The sequence below is a fragment of the Tachypleus tridentatus genome, chromosome 7 (assembly GCF_004210375.1).
Source record: "Tachypleus tridentatus isolate NWPU-2018 chromosome 7, ASM421037v1, whole genome shotgun sequence".
NCBI classification, from domain to species: Eukaryota; Metazoa; Arthropoda; class Merostomata; order Xiphosura; family Limulidae; genus Tachypleus; species Tachypleus tridentatus.
The window spans coordinates 163,927,274-163,942,277 of record NC_134831.1 but is presented as its reverse complement, the minus strand read 5'-3'; the positions used below and the strand labels follow the sequence as shown (position 1 = coordinate 163,942,277).

General features: G+C 32.7%; 2 protein-coding genes across 3 annotated transcripts in view; one reads left to right on the top strand and one right to left on the bottom strand.

Moving 5' to 3' along the window:
* The window catches only part of LOC143257082 (SWI/SNF-related matrix-associated actin-dependent regulator of chromatin subfamily A member 2-like), a 74,339-nt gene extending 66,593 nt beyond the window's left edge, over window positions 1-7,746 (top strand). For both annotated transcript variants that reach the window (XR_013031676.1, XM_076515274.1), the window contains exons 28-29: window positions 3,250-3,327; window positions 4,870-7,746. Coding sequence is in view for 1 of the 2 variants with exons in the window: in XM_076515274.1 (XP_076371389.1) it covers window positions 3,250-3,327; window positions 4,870-4,872 (81 nt within the window). In the remaining variant the exon portion in view is untranslated. The remainder of the gene's footprint in view (window positions 1-3,249; window positions 3,328-4,869) is intronic.
* A 1,359-nt stretch (window positions 7,747-9,105) lies between these two features.
* On the bottom strand, window positions 9,106-11,510 carry LOC143257087 (ER membrane protein complex subunit 6-like). Its single transcript, XM_076515294.1, has 2 exons — window positions 11,284-11,510; window positions 9,106-9,495 (listed from the first exon to the last, which is right to left on the bottom strand). The coding sequence occupies exons 1-2, from the start codon at window positions 11,300-11,302 to the stop codon at window positions 9,137-9,139; spliced, it is 378 nt and encodes a 125-aa protein (XP_076371409.1). The 5' UTR covers window positions 11,303-11,510; the 3' UTR covers window positions 9,106-9,136.
* Window positions 11,511-15,004: the final 3,494 nt, after the last annotated feature.

The following is a 15,004-nucleotide window of genomic DNA, read 5'->3' as shown; positions in this document are numbered from 1 at the left end:
GGTCCCTGAGACCAAGGTCTTAGGGCTTATCTTTCACCATAAGCTGACCTTTATACCACGCATTAAGCAGCTATGGGTCAAATGTACAAGAGCACTGAACATCCTCCGTGTTGTCTCTACCATCAGTTGGGGAGTGGATCGATGTTCTATGTTAAAGATATATCGTGCTCTTATTCGATTGAAATTCTACCATAGATCACTGGTCTATGGTTCTGCCAGACCCTTGACCTTAAAGATGCTGGACCCCATTCATCATCAAGGACTTCAGCTCTGCACTGGGGCTTTCTGCACCTCCCCCGTTCAGAGCTTATACGTAGGATCTCATGAACCTTCTTTGCACTTTTGCCGTTTGCAACTGTCTTTACTATATTCTTCGAAACTTCGTTTCTTACAAAAGCATCCCACCTGGGGTTGTGTTTTCCTTCCTCGATGGGCCATACTTTTTCAGAACAACTTTCCGCCATTGCTCCTTTTGGCCTTTGCATCCAGGCTCAGTTGGATGAATTGGGTCTGTCCTTGGATAACACTGCAGTATCCACAGGTCAGCCCATCCCACCATGGCTTATGACAGTCCCCAAATGTTAACTTTCTTCAAGTCATCTGAGAAGAGCAGATACTCCTGATTGGAAGTACCATCCTTTATTTACTGAACATCTTTCAAACAATAATTCCATTCCAATTTATATGGATGGTTTCAAATCAGGTGACTCTGTGGGCTCTGCCATGGTTTATTGTGGTTTGATGGTTGCCTGCAGAATCCCATCTACAGCTTCTGTTTTCACTGGTGAACTGTATGTCATTTCTCTTGCCCTAGATCATATTAAAGCTAAGCAGTACTCCAACTGCACTATTTATACTGACTCGCTTAGCTCTCTACTGGCTTAGGAATTGCTTCACTTTGATTCACACCCTGTTCTCACTGATATTGAAAATCGACTGGCCCATTTCTCACTAACATCTACTTCTATCCAGTTTTTCTGAATACCAGGCCACGTTGGTATTCATGGGAATGAGCTTGCAGACACAGCAGCTAAATCTATCTGTTCTGGCATTATCACCGCAGTGACTATGGTCCTGTATTCAAGGTTCAGCTGGCAAATAAAACCATATATTGGACTGGCCGTCTTGTTCCATAAGGATCGGAAGGAGGAAGACTAGACTACGCATAGGTCACAGTTTAACTCATCGTTTTCTTTTATCTGAAACTCATGCACCAATGTGTAATCTATGTAACACTCAAATCACTATAAGCCACATTTTACTTTCTTGTCATTGTTATGACTCAATGACAGCACCATTTTAAACATGTTCTGTCCCAAGGTTTGTCCATTACATTAGACAGTGTTATTAGTGACGGTAAAACTGTCCACCTTTAAAGTTTTTAGTTGTTTAAAGGCCATTAATCTTTTTAATGTTAGTAAAGTTTTATATTTATTCATTGAACCTTTTTTATGGTGGTTCCCTTTTAAGAATCACAATCTCTCTAGTTTGATTTGAAATTGGAAAATGGTTCTAACATTAAGTAACTCTACACCAGGACTGGAAAGGCCAACTTCAGGTGTCTTACGCTGTTGTTTGAACTACCCATTAGTCATCCTGGCAAGTTGTTATTACAATTTTGCTGCATGTCTTTTAAAACTTTTATTACTTTACTTTTTGATAATAGCCGTAATGACACATAACCTGAAACCAGGGCTGGAAAGCCAACTTTAGGTGACTGACGGTGGTTGTTGTACTTACCTGTTAGTCTTCCTGGTGGGTTATGATAATTACCATTATGCTACAGAAAGTCCTTTACAACTTCTCTTGCTTTGATTTCTCTCTTAACATTGTAAACTAGATATCAACATTGGTTTTATGCTGTTTATGTTTCTAAATGCTGTTTTGTTTTACCTTCATCTCCTTTTATGAATTTTACTACATTTACTTTAGTTTTACCTTTTTACGGGACATTTGGTGCAGATAGCCTAGCTGCTTTGTGTCATAAAACACTAAATCAATCAACCAACCAACTAATCTTCCAGTGCTTGTAACTTTATTCTAATTTCTCAAAAGTTTGTCATCTTGTTATACCATATTTTTTTTTATTAAAATCTCAACTTTTATTTTGAGAAAAATATATGTACTTGAATGAATGGGGAGGGTTTTTGTTTAGAATTTCTCATGGAGGTACTGTCTTCTGACTTTGTACTGTACTTAGGACGTGAGAGATGTATTTCTTGTGTAACTCTAAGGTGAAGTCAATGTTTTGTCTTTTCATAATTTCTATAAGTACATTGTTTAGAATTAAAAATCATTATATAATTGACTCTGCTACTTTTGTTTTTAACTAGAAACAAAACACAACTGTCATTAGCTCTAGTCTGTTTTGTATCATACACTTTGTGTGTGATCATGATTAGAATCATGAGATATATACAGTTTATCTTTTTTTTCTGTATTAGAATGTACACCTTTCTTTTTAACTTGCATTTTTAAATTGTTTGTTATGGATATCAAATGAGAGGCATGTAAAAGTAGCAGTGTAGTATTTCAGATTCAATATTTGTCTTAAGTTTTGTATAAACTTGATTGTCTTTCCATCACTAAATGTTTAAATCATGTGAACAGCTAATTTACCAGAGTTTTTATATTAGTAGATTTACTGCTAATTTGACATGTCTGTGTAAACTGAGTACTTCCTACAATTGGCTAAAAATAGAAAAGGTATTTCCATTGCTGGAAGTAGGCACCTTTTGATACACTTCATCTAATGTGCCTATTGCAGCAATTTTGTATTGAGAAATACTGGTACAACTGACCAATGTTTCAAGTTTTTTTTCCAATGGTGTAAGTGTGGAGGACTTACCCCCCTTCCCTGGAGAGTTTTGTTGGGTCAAAATAATCCAAACATTTAAAGATCTTATTAAACACTTCTGCTTAGATTAGCAGCAAACATGTTGCTAGTGTGTACATAACTGTGTAATGAATGTTAGTACATAATATTTTGAAAATTTCAAGTGTTTTGACCTCCCTGAAAGAGTTCTAGCTGTGCAACTAGATGTTTTAGAGAATATGGTCGAGTTGGATACTTGTGGTAATTGTTTCCATTTTAGGTGATGGTGTGTGGGGTGCATAAGGTTGCATTTAGATGCATACAGGACTTGTGTGTAACAGTGATAAAGCCATGGATGGAAACTCTGAAATCAGTGACTGGCTGTTTTTGTGAAATATTAATTATAATGTCTAACAGCCACATTTGTATTGTAGGAAAAAGCTAAAAGAAGGAAAGGAAGACCTAGCAAGCGATATGTTAGTGATGATGAGGACTCAGATGAAAGTGATGAGGTAATAACTGTACTATAGATAAAATTTATCAAAACTAGGAGAGATCGTGAATCTAAAAATGTCTTAGTTATTTATTTGTTTTCCATTTTCTTGGAAATTCTAGACTTTGGACAGCAGTTAATAAAACCCTCTCCAATTGCATATGGGTACTCACTTTAGATTTTTATGAAGCTTACAATGCAGCATTAATTTATTGAGATCAAAGGCACTTTACAGTAAGTGGTGCCAAGTCCATTGCTGCCTCTTTTCTCAATGTGCTCAGCATTGTGACCATAACTATGCACTATTTTAACATCACTATTTCCATTGTGACAAAAGCATCTATCATGGTAGGCTACATTAATCTTAGGTTACGCACCTTGCCAGACATTGCACTTTGCAAGATTTACTTCCAAGAGCAAAGGCATAAAAGATCCTTTGTAACTAAAGACCTTACAAGTCTGTAATCAGAAGGGATTTCTCTGATTTCAGTGGGATGTTATTGGATCTTTTGGATGATTTTTCAACTTTGAATCTTTATTTGTTATCTTCTTAACAGTATTAGGAGATATTCCCAGCTATATTGCAGCATCTTTTTGGGTCCAAGCATCCCCTTTTCACAACCAAAGTGAGCTAGGCTAATGGTTAGCATGCTCAGTCTGTTATGCTGAAGATCCATAGTTTGTGATCCATTGCCACAGAAATGTACTTCTCACTTTGGAGCTACAGTTGCACAATACAATTAATGATCAAATTCTGCTATTCTCTCAGACAAGAGCTTTTCAGTAGCCTGGCAATCCATAATTAAGGATGACTAGGAAAAGACAGCCCATTATGTAACTCTTTGCAGAAATCATAACCAAGGCCATTGATCTTGTTGGTGTGTAGTTATTCTCTGTGCCGCTGTTGATGCTCTCATGTTTTATTCCTCTAAAATTCCCATTTCTTTTTCTGGAATCACAATATTTTATTTTGTAGCTGAGTTTTACCTAACTGGTTTTTTTTAAAGTTTGGAGAAACTTGTAACCCTTTTTCTCAGTTGTGAAAAAAATGAGAATTACATACAATGCGACTTAGATTTGCAGAAAGAAAATATGACTTGTTTACCTATTTCCAAAACAGTTTGTACCTAAATTTAAACAAATGTAACCTTTGTTTAAGATAGCATAATCTTTGTTTCATAGTTAATTGATATAAACAGAAATGATTTTCCTCTCAATTATGGTTTAAGTAATGTAATTTCTTTTCAGACACATTGTACTACTGTATTAAGAGTAAAATATATTTTGTCACAATGAGAGGCAAAATATTTATTATTACTTACAGTCAACTAGTTTCAGTAACAGCTATGATGATAGTAACTGTATTGTTGAAACTAGTCCAGCTGTAAACAGTAATAAATATTTTACTTTCATTTTGCCAGAGAAATTTTGATTTTTCTCTTAATACAGTTTAACAAATCAAAATGCCATTAAATAGTCACTTTTAGAGAAATAAAAGTGAACTTAATACTTTAATAGAAGTATATTATTTATGAGTAGCGTTGGAATTCTTTTTTTTCAGTGAGATGTGGATTACGAATTTCCAAAGGAACAGCTGAGCCTGAAGAAGAGGGCTTTATTTCTGTCGTCTTTGTAAGAATGTTGAGCTTTACAACTTGCTTATTTATAGTTCAGCTTGAACATAAGGATCAAACTGTACATTGTGAATCTCTGCAAATCTGTAGCATGTGTACTTTATATTGAATTACAACACTTTGCTTGTGAAATTCCACTTTTCCTAAATAGGCTTATTCTGAAGATGAATTAGGTATTATGGCAAATTTCATAATTTTGAATTACGAACATACAATTATTGTATTGCTTACTGCTTACAAGTTAAACAGATGTTTGCTTCTCATTCTTAAAGTCGTGTTTTAATGAGTACTAATTACCCAGTAATATTCAGGAAGCTTTTTGAAGTTATCATTAGGCTTAAAAGAAACAATTGCAGATCGGTGGTTGGTATGTTTGATGTAAATTGTAGTCATCAATATGTGTGTGCAGTTAACATGTATAAGAAAAAGTTTTACATTTTCTGTAGTGAAAACATTCCACATCACAACCTTGTTTTTTGTTACTAGTTTATCCTTCAAAATAAAAGGAACGTGATGAAAGACTGCAGAAAATAGCTCAAGTTACTTTAACGTGAAGAAAGTTTGGAGAAACTTGTAACCCTTTTTCTCAGTTGTGAAAAAAATGAGAATTACATACAATGCGACTTAGATTTGCAGAAAGAAAATAATGTTTTCTTTAATTTGAATTTACTTTAATGTGAAGTAATGTCAGGAGCTTTTAATGAGATTAGTTTAAAATAATTATTTATACTTGTTTGACTGTGGCACTTTTCACTTTGACTTGAAAAATCTGGTTTTACATACACTTTGTTCTTGTGTGGATTCAATAATTTTCTTGTATCTGGGACATGGTTTTGAATTTTTCACATTAATTTTACTTATTATCATCACTGGCTTTTCTACCTGCCATGACTTAGCTTGTAGTATTTTCCCATGATTATTTATGGTACAGATAAATCAGTTTTTCAATAAATGAGTAAATTTGACAAAAGAAAATTATATATGTTATGAATTTGAACTTCTATTACTATAAGTAAAATAACCTATATCTCCACAATTTATCTGTACGAACTCTATTTTACTACTGTTGTTTCTTCATAAGCTGATGACAACCTATATGGATGCTAACTACATTAGCACCAACTTTTACATTGTCAGTAGCTCCTGACAGAGGTGTATCAGTGAAGTATTGGGCTTTTCAAGGAAAATTTTTGGAGATACATATTGTAATTTTGTTTATATGGATAGAAACATCTGCTAATGAGTTCCACTTATTTCAAAATATTGAATTAACTTTGAAGACAGAAATATTGTAGTGTAAGGTTTCAAAGTGTTTCTTTGCTTAGGCTTGTTCATGTTTTTATGAAATATGTAACATGCCACTGTAGAAAACATATGACCTACATTATAACTCTATTTATACTTCTTTGGATTCCAAGTTATCCACATTTATAAAACAACAGTAAAGTCTAATGATTCATAAATAAATGTGTAAAGTTTATTACAATCAAGTTCGCATTTTCTTTGTAGTAAAAGGCTTACAACACCTTATTCATTCATGAAAAAAATCTTTCTTAGAAGTTGCTGCCAATATGTAGAGAGAAAGAAGTCTTGTTAAATCTTACTATTTTACACAAATATAACATTTCTAGAGATTAAGATTACGTGATCTAAAGAGTTTGTATGCCAAGTGTAAATGAAAAAAGTGCCCAGTACGGCTGAAGAAAATAAATGGAAGCTTTTGTATTTCGCTTACAGAAAAATGTGCTTGTTAATAAATGCACCTTAGACTGTCTTATAAAACATCTAGAAAAATCTGAAAATCCCATTTATGTTATTTTAGTCCCTAGTTGGAGTTGGGGAAGTATGCATTAAAATAAGATAAAACTAATATTCCTTTCTGTTAGCCTATCAGTGACTCAGCTTAAGTGCAAACTTATGATAAAAAATAAGTATTTCAATACACGTGTTGGATAGAACACAAGTAACTCCTTGGTGTAGTTTTGTGTTTAACAAACAACCTTTTTGTTAATCTCTTAGGCTATTTCAGTTTCATGTGGAATTGAATTAATATATAAAAGCAATAGTTTTAGAATTAATATTCAAAGTTACCATTTATTTTTTCAAACCAAAGAAAATTTCATTGTTTTCAATAATACCCTTTGAGATAATTAACAAAAAAGGTCAGTGTGTGAATTTCATGCACAAAAACCTTTAATGTTTACAGACTACTGACTGATAAAACCCATCAAATTTTTGTTGAAAGATTACTTTAGAATTTTCAAGTATTTAATTTACACCTTGTATAAATTATTTTCTATTTATTTTTTAGAAAGTAAATGACTGATTCTCACTGATTATAAAATTAATGTGACAACTGATTGTTTCATTTAAGTTTTAACTACAAAAACAAAGTTCAAGTTATTTGGTATTGACAGTCCCTTTATTCTTTTAATGGCCTTATTCCATTTTTTAATAAATTTTACTTTGTGGTATATCAGTACTTTTAAAAGCACATTTTTTCCCGATCTGGGGAATTACCACTTCTAGAAATTATAAAAGTTCAGAGTATTAATATTTTTTTGTCTTAATTTACATACCATAAAAGTTATATTCTATACAGTATTGGTTCTTAATCTGTAACCTGTGGGATCCTTTCAGAATGGTAGCAATACAATGTATAGATTCCATGATTTGCCAAGAGGAAAAGAATTAATTCTGGTAGGCTGTGAACACAAAGTTTGAGAACTGTTGATGTAGTGTAGAATCACATTGTGTTTGTAATGCTGTATTTAGAAGATGTTAAAATAAAATATTGGGTGTGATAGTTTATTGTGTCATGTCTTCATCTTACAAAATATCAACCATTCCACTGAAAAACACAAATATTTAAATATGTTCTGTTGAATTTTCTCATAATTAAGGTTAGCCTGGCTCCACTGCTAGATATTTCTAAATTCAAACATGCCAATAAATATTTTTCTCTTATGAAGTACTTTAAACACAAGATATTCAAAATGTTAACAGTAACTAAGGATAAGTGCATCTTTCTACAGAAGTCATCTGCTTCAGTTTGAACCACCTTCAACTATTAAATAGGTGTGGTGTTTTATAAGATGACAATAAAATTCACTTGAATATTGTATTGTATTACACTGTATACTTGGCCAGTAATGAAGGATGTGATTAAAATTATCAGTGAGGTAATAGGATATCTTTTACAAACTAGCACATGATAATTCATCAGTTTGGATGTTCTATATCATACTAAAATGTGCATATTCCCTCTTTGCTACTGGTAAAAGAATATATTCAAACACTATTACATATTTTATCAGTGCATCAGGTTAAGAAATAGGACTTCAAAAGCATTTGTATTTCATAGAAGAAAGAAAACTTTTCAAAGTTAAAGTAATGCATCCACTTATGGATGGACCTTTATGTAGTTTTTAATGTATACTTTCTACATATTTGATATTTCCTGAACTATGGAAGTTTAAACAGTATGGAGAACCAGCACAGATAATTTTAACTAAAATGATTTTCTCAGGTTATTCATTAAAAGTTATAGCTAATGTTTAAAATCAAATTGCCATGTGTCAAAACATTTTTTACCTTAAATTGTCATCTGTCCAGTAACAAAAGGTAACTTCTTAAAACTCAATATTATAGAGTATCTTGTACATAAACACCACAACAGAAATTGCACTGGGAAAATATAGTTGTCATACAACCAATGTACCCAGGAGAATTTTATCTCTTCATGGCAGTCAAAATTTTCCTCTTTCATGAGCAAGAAATATATTGCACTACCATCTCAAATTTTTTTGTTGAAGATGAAAATTAGTACAGATACATAATCATTCTTAAATCAGTATTTCTCCTTGTGGTATTATCCTAATTGGACATTTCACTGTAAATGTGATTTACTGTGTAAAATACAGTAACAATATTGTGATTTGTTTCAGCCAGTTCTGTTGTAAAGAAAAGCATAGGAACAACTACAAAAAGAAATATACATATAAAATTATTTCCAAAGTTAAATATACATTTCAATGGACAATTTTTAACATGGAACTAAGTGTTTTGTTTTGAGTAATTTCACAAATTTACATTATCAATCCAACACTGTTAATACACAACCTGTTACTTTTGCACTATATTTGATGAGACTGAAACAAGGCTTAATTTCCTAAATCTTTTACTGTAATTACTTCAGTATACATGAACCATTCCATAAAGAAATGTCCAAAATAGTACATAAGTAAAGAGACCTCCAAACAGTCCATTTGTTAGCAATGTTGTTCGAGTCCGAAAATATTTCCTCCAATCAGAACCCATTTTCAAAATCAACATCAACCATAAAGCAAGTGCCATAATGAAGTAAAATGCAAATCCATATAAAGCAGTCAGTCCCAGAAGTCCAGCAGTACACCCAGATAGAGCTGACATGGATGTATGACAATATTCAACAATTGCAGCATTTTGTCTAACAGCTCCTTCACTGAAAGCAACAACATCTCCAAACTTGTCCTTTTTAACCTTGGATTTGATATTTATCTGTGAACTCATCACTGGAAAACCAACAGCAATTGAATATTTAAATACAAACCTCAGTTGTGGATGTATTTAAACAAATACATACATTCTATTTACTAAAGAAATTACATAAAATGCTACATGTACTTATAAAGAAGCCTTAAACAACCTGTTCACCACTGTAAAACAGACATAATGATAAAAGTATAGTACTCTTAGTGTGTATGTTCACAGCTGTCCTGAGATTAAAGAATCATATGATATTGAAATGCTGAGCTAACCTTTATTTTTGTCACATTTTAGCCACAATGTATTTTATATTCAGCAGAATCTACTTATGCCCAACCTATTTTAGGTTTTGAAAAATGTTTTGTTTGTGTGATACAAACAAAATGATACTAATAACAATAATTTGCATAAGGAGATAATAACAGTGTAGCCATTGACTTTTCAAAAATTCTTAAATATTTTATACTTAGATTTGTGTAGGCACTATCTAAGGTACATATCAGGACCACAACAATAATATCATGGGCAGTGCATTGAAATTATTTATTCCACTTTTATCTGTGACATTTAGCATTAAGTGTCAACAAGTACATCTAATACAGAGAGGGTTGTAGGGTTTATGTTCACCAAAAATATCATTATATTGGTTTTATTTGAACCAAATTAGCCTAACATTAGTTTTTGACATAGTGGCAAAAAGGATTGGTAAGTAGAGAAAACATAGTAAGATGTACATAAAATTTTTTCATAAAAGAAAAAAAATTAAGGTATGATAGTGACATTCTAAATTAATATAGAAATTGGTCAACTTGTTTTAATGTAGCCAATAAAGTAAACTTGTGTAATTATTTTTTATGTATATAATGAATATTTAATGATTTGCATACAATATTAGTTTTACTCAGATACACACTGGTAAAAAAAAAAAAGAACAGGATTTATGAGATTAAGATATCTGTATATGAACTGTTTCACCTGCTTAGATGTATGGTGTTTGAGAAAGGCGAAATTCCATTCAGTATTCATAAATATTTAAAAATATTGTATAGTCTAAAGTTTATATATAACCAACACACCAAAGAATCTCAGTTAAACATACACATAATTAATTAAAGAAAATAATCAAAAATTAATTTTCAGATGCGTAGTAAAAAACACTACGAGGTTTCTACACTGTATATAAAAAAGGTTTTTTGGTAGCTGGTGCAGGTTTCTAAAAGAATGCATGTTCATATTTCAAAATTTTTGCAAAACTAAACGTTACTTTATTCCATACGAACTTCCTGTACCTTTAGCTATATTAATACTATAACATGAACGTTATAGGGCTAGCTATTGAACTTTAAAAAAGGAATCAAACAAGATGGGGTTGGAAGTGGACGTAATAATTAATCTCTTAATGAACAGCTACATTTAAACTGCCCCCACTTTATATAGAGAATAAAATCCCTACATTAATAGCTTCCTCACTGGCTAAACAAATTGAACCATAATTTCCAATCGTAAAATGTTACTCCATTGTAAAGTAGTATTCTAACTTCAACTAAAGGAGTATACTGGTGAAAGCAGAGAATCATTTCAAATACCAAGTTTTCGATAAAGAATATGTAGTAATGCACATATTTTATTTTCCATCTTGTAAACTCCTGACATTTAGTATGTTATATGATCATTAACCGATCAAGTAATATGTCCACTCCCATCTGAGTCTCGTCTAGTTCCCTTTTCAAGTTCATTGACAGTAGCCATCTGTAAATACCTTTAGTCAGAGACAAATGTTTTTCTTATACGTTTAGTGACAGTGTTAGGCCTACTTGATGAGCTAAGTTTCATCCTGTTTACCTGAGGATGCCACCTGTCTTTTGAAGTTCTGAGCCTTAAAGATCAAAAGCTACTCCAGCAAATAATCTGAATGTACAGTATCAAAGTATTGTAAACCAGTTTTTCAAATAATTATTTTTACTTCTGGTTACTTAACACTCACGTTAGATAACGATTGCCCTTCAATTTGATTAAACTTTGTAGTAGGTTAGGCCTACTCACTTTTCTCGGAAAACTAAAAACCAAATATTAGCTATGGAAAAGGCAAATAGCCGGTAAACGAACGTAAGGAAAAACACGTTACAATTTTATCTTTTAAAATAGAGTATCAGTATAATCTAAACCTTAGAGAGAAAATACACTGAAATTACTTACAATCCCTGTTTAACTTTGCAGTTTTTTGTACTGTAATTTATTGGAATAAAAATGCCGAGAAACTGACACATCAAAATGAAAAGAAATTTTAGACCTAGCACAAATTTCCATCTTGTTTTTAATATTCATAAGTTTGAAGTTTAAATATAAATTTAAAGGTATACATAACATTTCTCATTTGTCTTTTATACTTTCCTTGTGAGTCAGCTATTTACAACACTAAAATCCATGGTTCGTGTTCCCACTAGGACAGTGCGTAGATTGTCCACTGTGGAGCTTTTCTTTGTTTTTACTCTGTAACCAGCCTGTCAAGTTGAAGGAATCGGATCTATCAAAAGAACATCCGAGTTTGAAAAATGTCAATCTGTTGAAATTTAAATTTGACGAGTGGAGTAAAATACATTTTAAATACTAAAAGTGGTACATTTCGAATTCCCGGTTAAAGACGGTTTTATTAAAACTTTTCCATGGATTCATTTGATTCATGAAAGACCAATGTTATGTTAGCTGCAGAGAAAACCATGGAGTAAAAAGTAAATTAAGCTTGAAACGTTCTTTTTGGTTTAGTAAAAATATACTAAAAATTATTTATTATTATATACCTTGAAGGTTTCTATGCAGAGGCACCAATCTCCCAGATGTCAACTCAAAGCTACGCAACAAGTGACGTTAGTGTAATTGACTGATCCATGAGAAGACAATGTCATTGGAAGAAATATAAGATCTGTTACTCCTAGTCACTCCTCTAGGAAAACTAAAAGCCAAATATTGGCTTTGGAAAAGGCAAATAACCGGTAAACGAACGTAAGAAAAAACACATTATAATTTTATATTTTTGGTAAAAAATACTGAAAATTATTTATTATTATATACCTTGAAGGTTTCTATGCCAGAGGCACCAAACTCTACACAGTATTTTCCAGTTTTGCTGGACAGTAGTAATATCAGCAGTAATGGAATCATTGCAAATGCAGAACTGAGTAGAACATGCAACTGGATTTGATATTCATACACCAACAACTCCTGAATATAGACACTACGAAAAGAAAGAACTGCTTGCAATTGTAGAATTTATCAAATATCATTGAGGCCACGTATAAAGAAGAAGAACTTGTGTATACATCAAAGTAACTGACATACAAAGCTTTTCTGTACAAAATTAAAATACGTTTTACTTGTGTAAAAAATTTTTTCGTATTTCAATAATTTGTGTGATTACTGATACTATGTGTATGATAAAAAATTCATCACTGAAATGGCTTATGAACTTTACACACATGGAAGAGGTGATGACTCATTGTGTTAAAATGTTGCAAGAATCCACAACAATGGAATGTTCCACTAAATGATGAGAGGCTAATTTTTTATCATAGGTCCTAACATTGTACATTGTGTAGAAATGACCGCAGCATTAGTAACGTTGAGCTATTTAATACTTGATGACTCTTTTGGTAAGTGAACACCACAGATGATATTTTGTAAAAGATATGAGAGGAGTAACGGAAGGACAAAGATGAAGTTTGGGTGTAAGTTTCCATGTAAGAAGAAGTATAACTGTTGTATATTGAGAAATGTACCGCAATTGCACACAACCTGTGTCTTTTGGATGATCAGTTATGGAGGTTTTTGTTCTATACTTTTTTATACACCACAAAGATGTAATTATTAATCTATTTTATAGTTTGTGGTCTCCAGGACCTTTAGTCGGGACTAGTGAGAGCACCAGAAAGTTACATACATGAGTGCTAATGTGCAAAAGTAGTTTTTCTAGCCATATTCACGTCGAGATACTGAGTAATGATGCAGAGAGTGTACTGTACTGGCTACTCAAAGGAAAATCAAACAAAACAGTGTAAAGTGTCAAAAACATAATAAGTCTTTATTGTAGAGAATACCCTTGGATATAGCTGATCTTCTTTCTGAACGAGTTAATATTCAGAAATCAATATGGACCAAAAGGTTATTTTCAGCACCCTGTTGTTGGCTAAATTATGTAAAGTGTTGGGTGTGGTGCAGGTGTGTATTTCACCATCAAATTCGAAGTATAACGGTGTGGCAGAACCAGAATTAGAGACTATCCACTGGATGCTTGCAAGGTTTGTCAGTCCTGACAAAAATGACTGGACAAACACTCATGTTTTGTGATGATATATTGTGCAATAGACCAGCCAAACATGCTCCTGTAGATGTGGTGTGTGTCCCAGCCTTAGGGAAAATGTATCACAATGTCTGAAGTAATATGTGCAGTGACTAACACCTGCATTAGTTGATGAACATCAATTGCCATGTCAGAAACTGGTAAAGGTCACTATATGTCATCAGAGATGTTATGATAAAGAAGTGAAAGTTGAAGCTTGAAGAAATGGTGTGGCTGGTTCACCCCTACAGCATGGTTGTGGTTGGACTGGTCCTTACCTCATTCTTTGACAACACAACCTACCAATCTACAAGGAATAAATGCTTAAGTTCGAAGAAACGGTATGACTGGTTTATCCCTACGGTATGGCTGTGGTTGGACCGGTCCTTACCTTATTCTCCAACAACTCAGTCTACCTACCTACAAGCTACAACATTTCTGTACTAGCACAGTAAACGAAATTTACAGGCTAAAGCTGTACACACTAGTGATATACTTCTCAAACAGAGAACTAGATGAGGAATCGGGGCTGAGATGAATAAGTGAGAGTTTCTTTTATTATGTCAATTGAATTTATGACTAAAAGTAATTATCTGGCAGCCCGATCAGCGAAGACGTCGGTGAAGCCTCATGACCAACAGGCTAGGATTAACTACCAGATTAGCCGTCAAGATGTAAGATTAATCAAATATTCATTTGCGACCCTTGATTTCTAACCAGCTTTACACAAATATCTGTAGGATGTCAGATGGTAAACTGAGATAATCAACATCTTACAATATTATTAGTATATAGAACTAATGTGGCGATAACTGTGACGAGTTTAAAATTAAGCTGAAAATGTATTTCATTCTTACTTCTAGAGGTATTGAGTAGTTTCCTGGGTAAGATGTTTGTAAGATGTCTTGCAATAACCACCCAATCTTTGTGACTAACAAGCAGTGGAATTTCTACAAAGCTAGGACAGCAGATGCACCTTCTAAAAATTTTAGTTAACTGGACAGAAAACGACTGATTGGATTTTTAATTTCTATTTAAGACAGTTTAATCTAAGTTTTAGTTACTCATAAAAATATTACTTCTGTGCTAGACTTCCGATAAAACTTATTGGGTCGTCTTTGATTTTCCAGATTTCACCTTTTATTTATTTCTCCGATAGTGACTATAATAGTAAATTGCAAGTACAATGAAATGATTTTGTA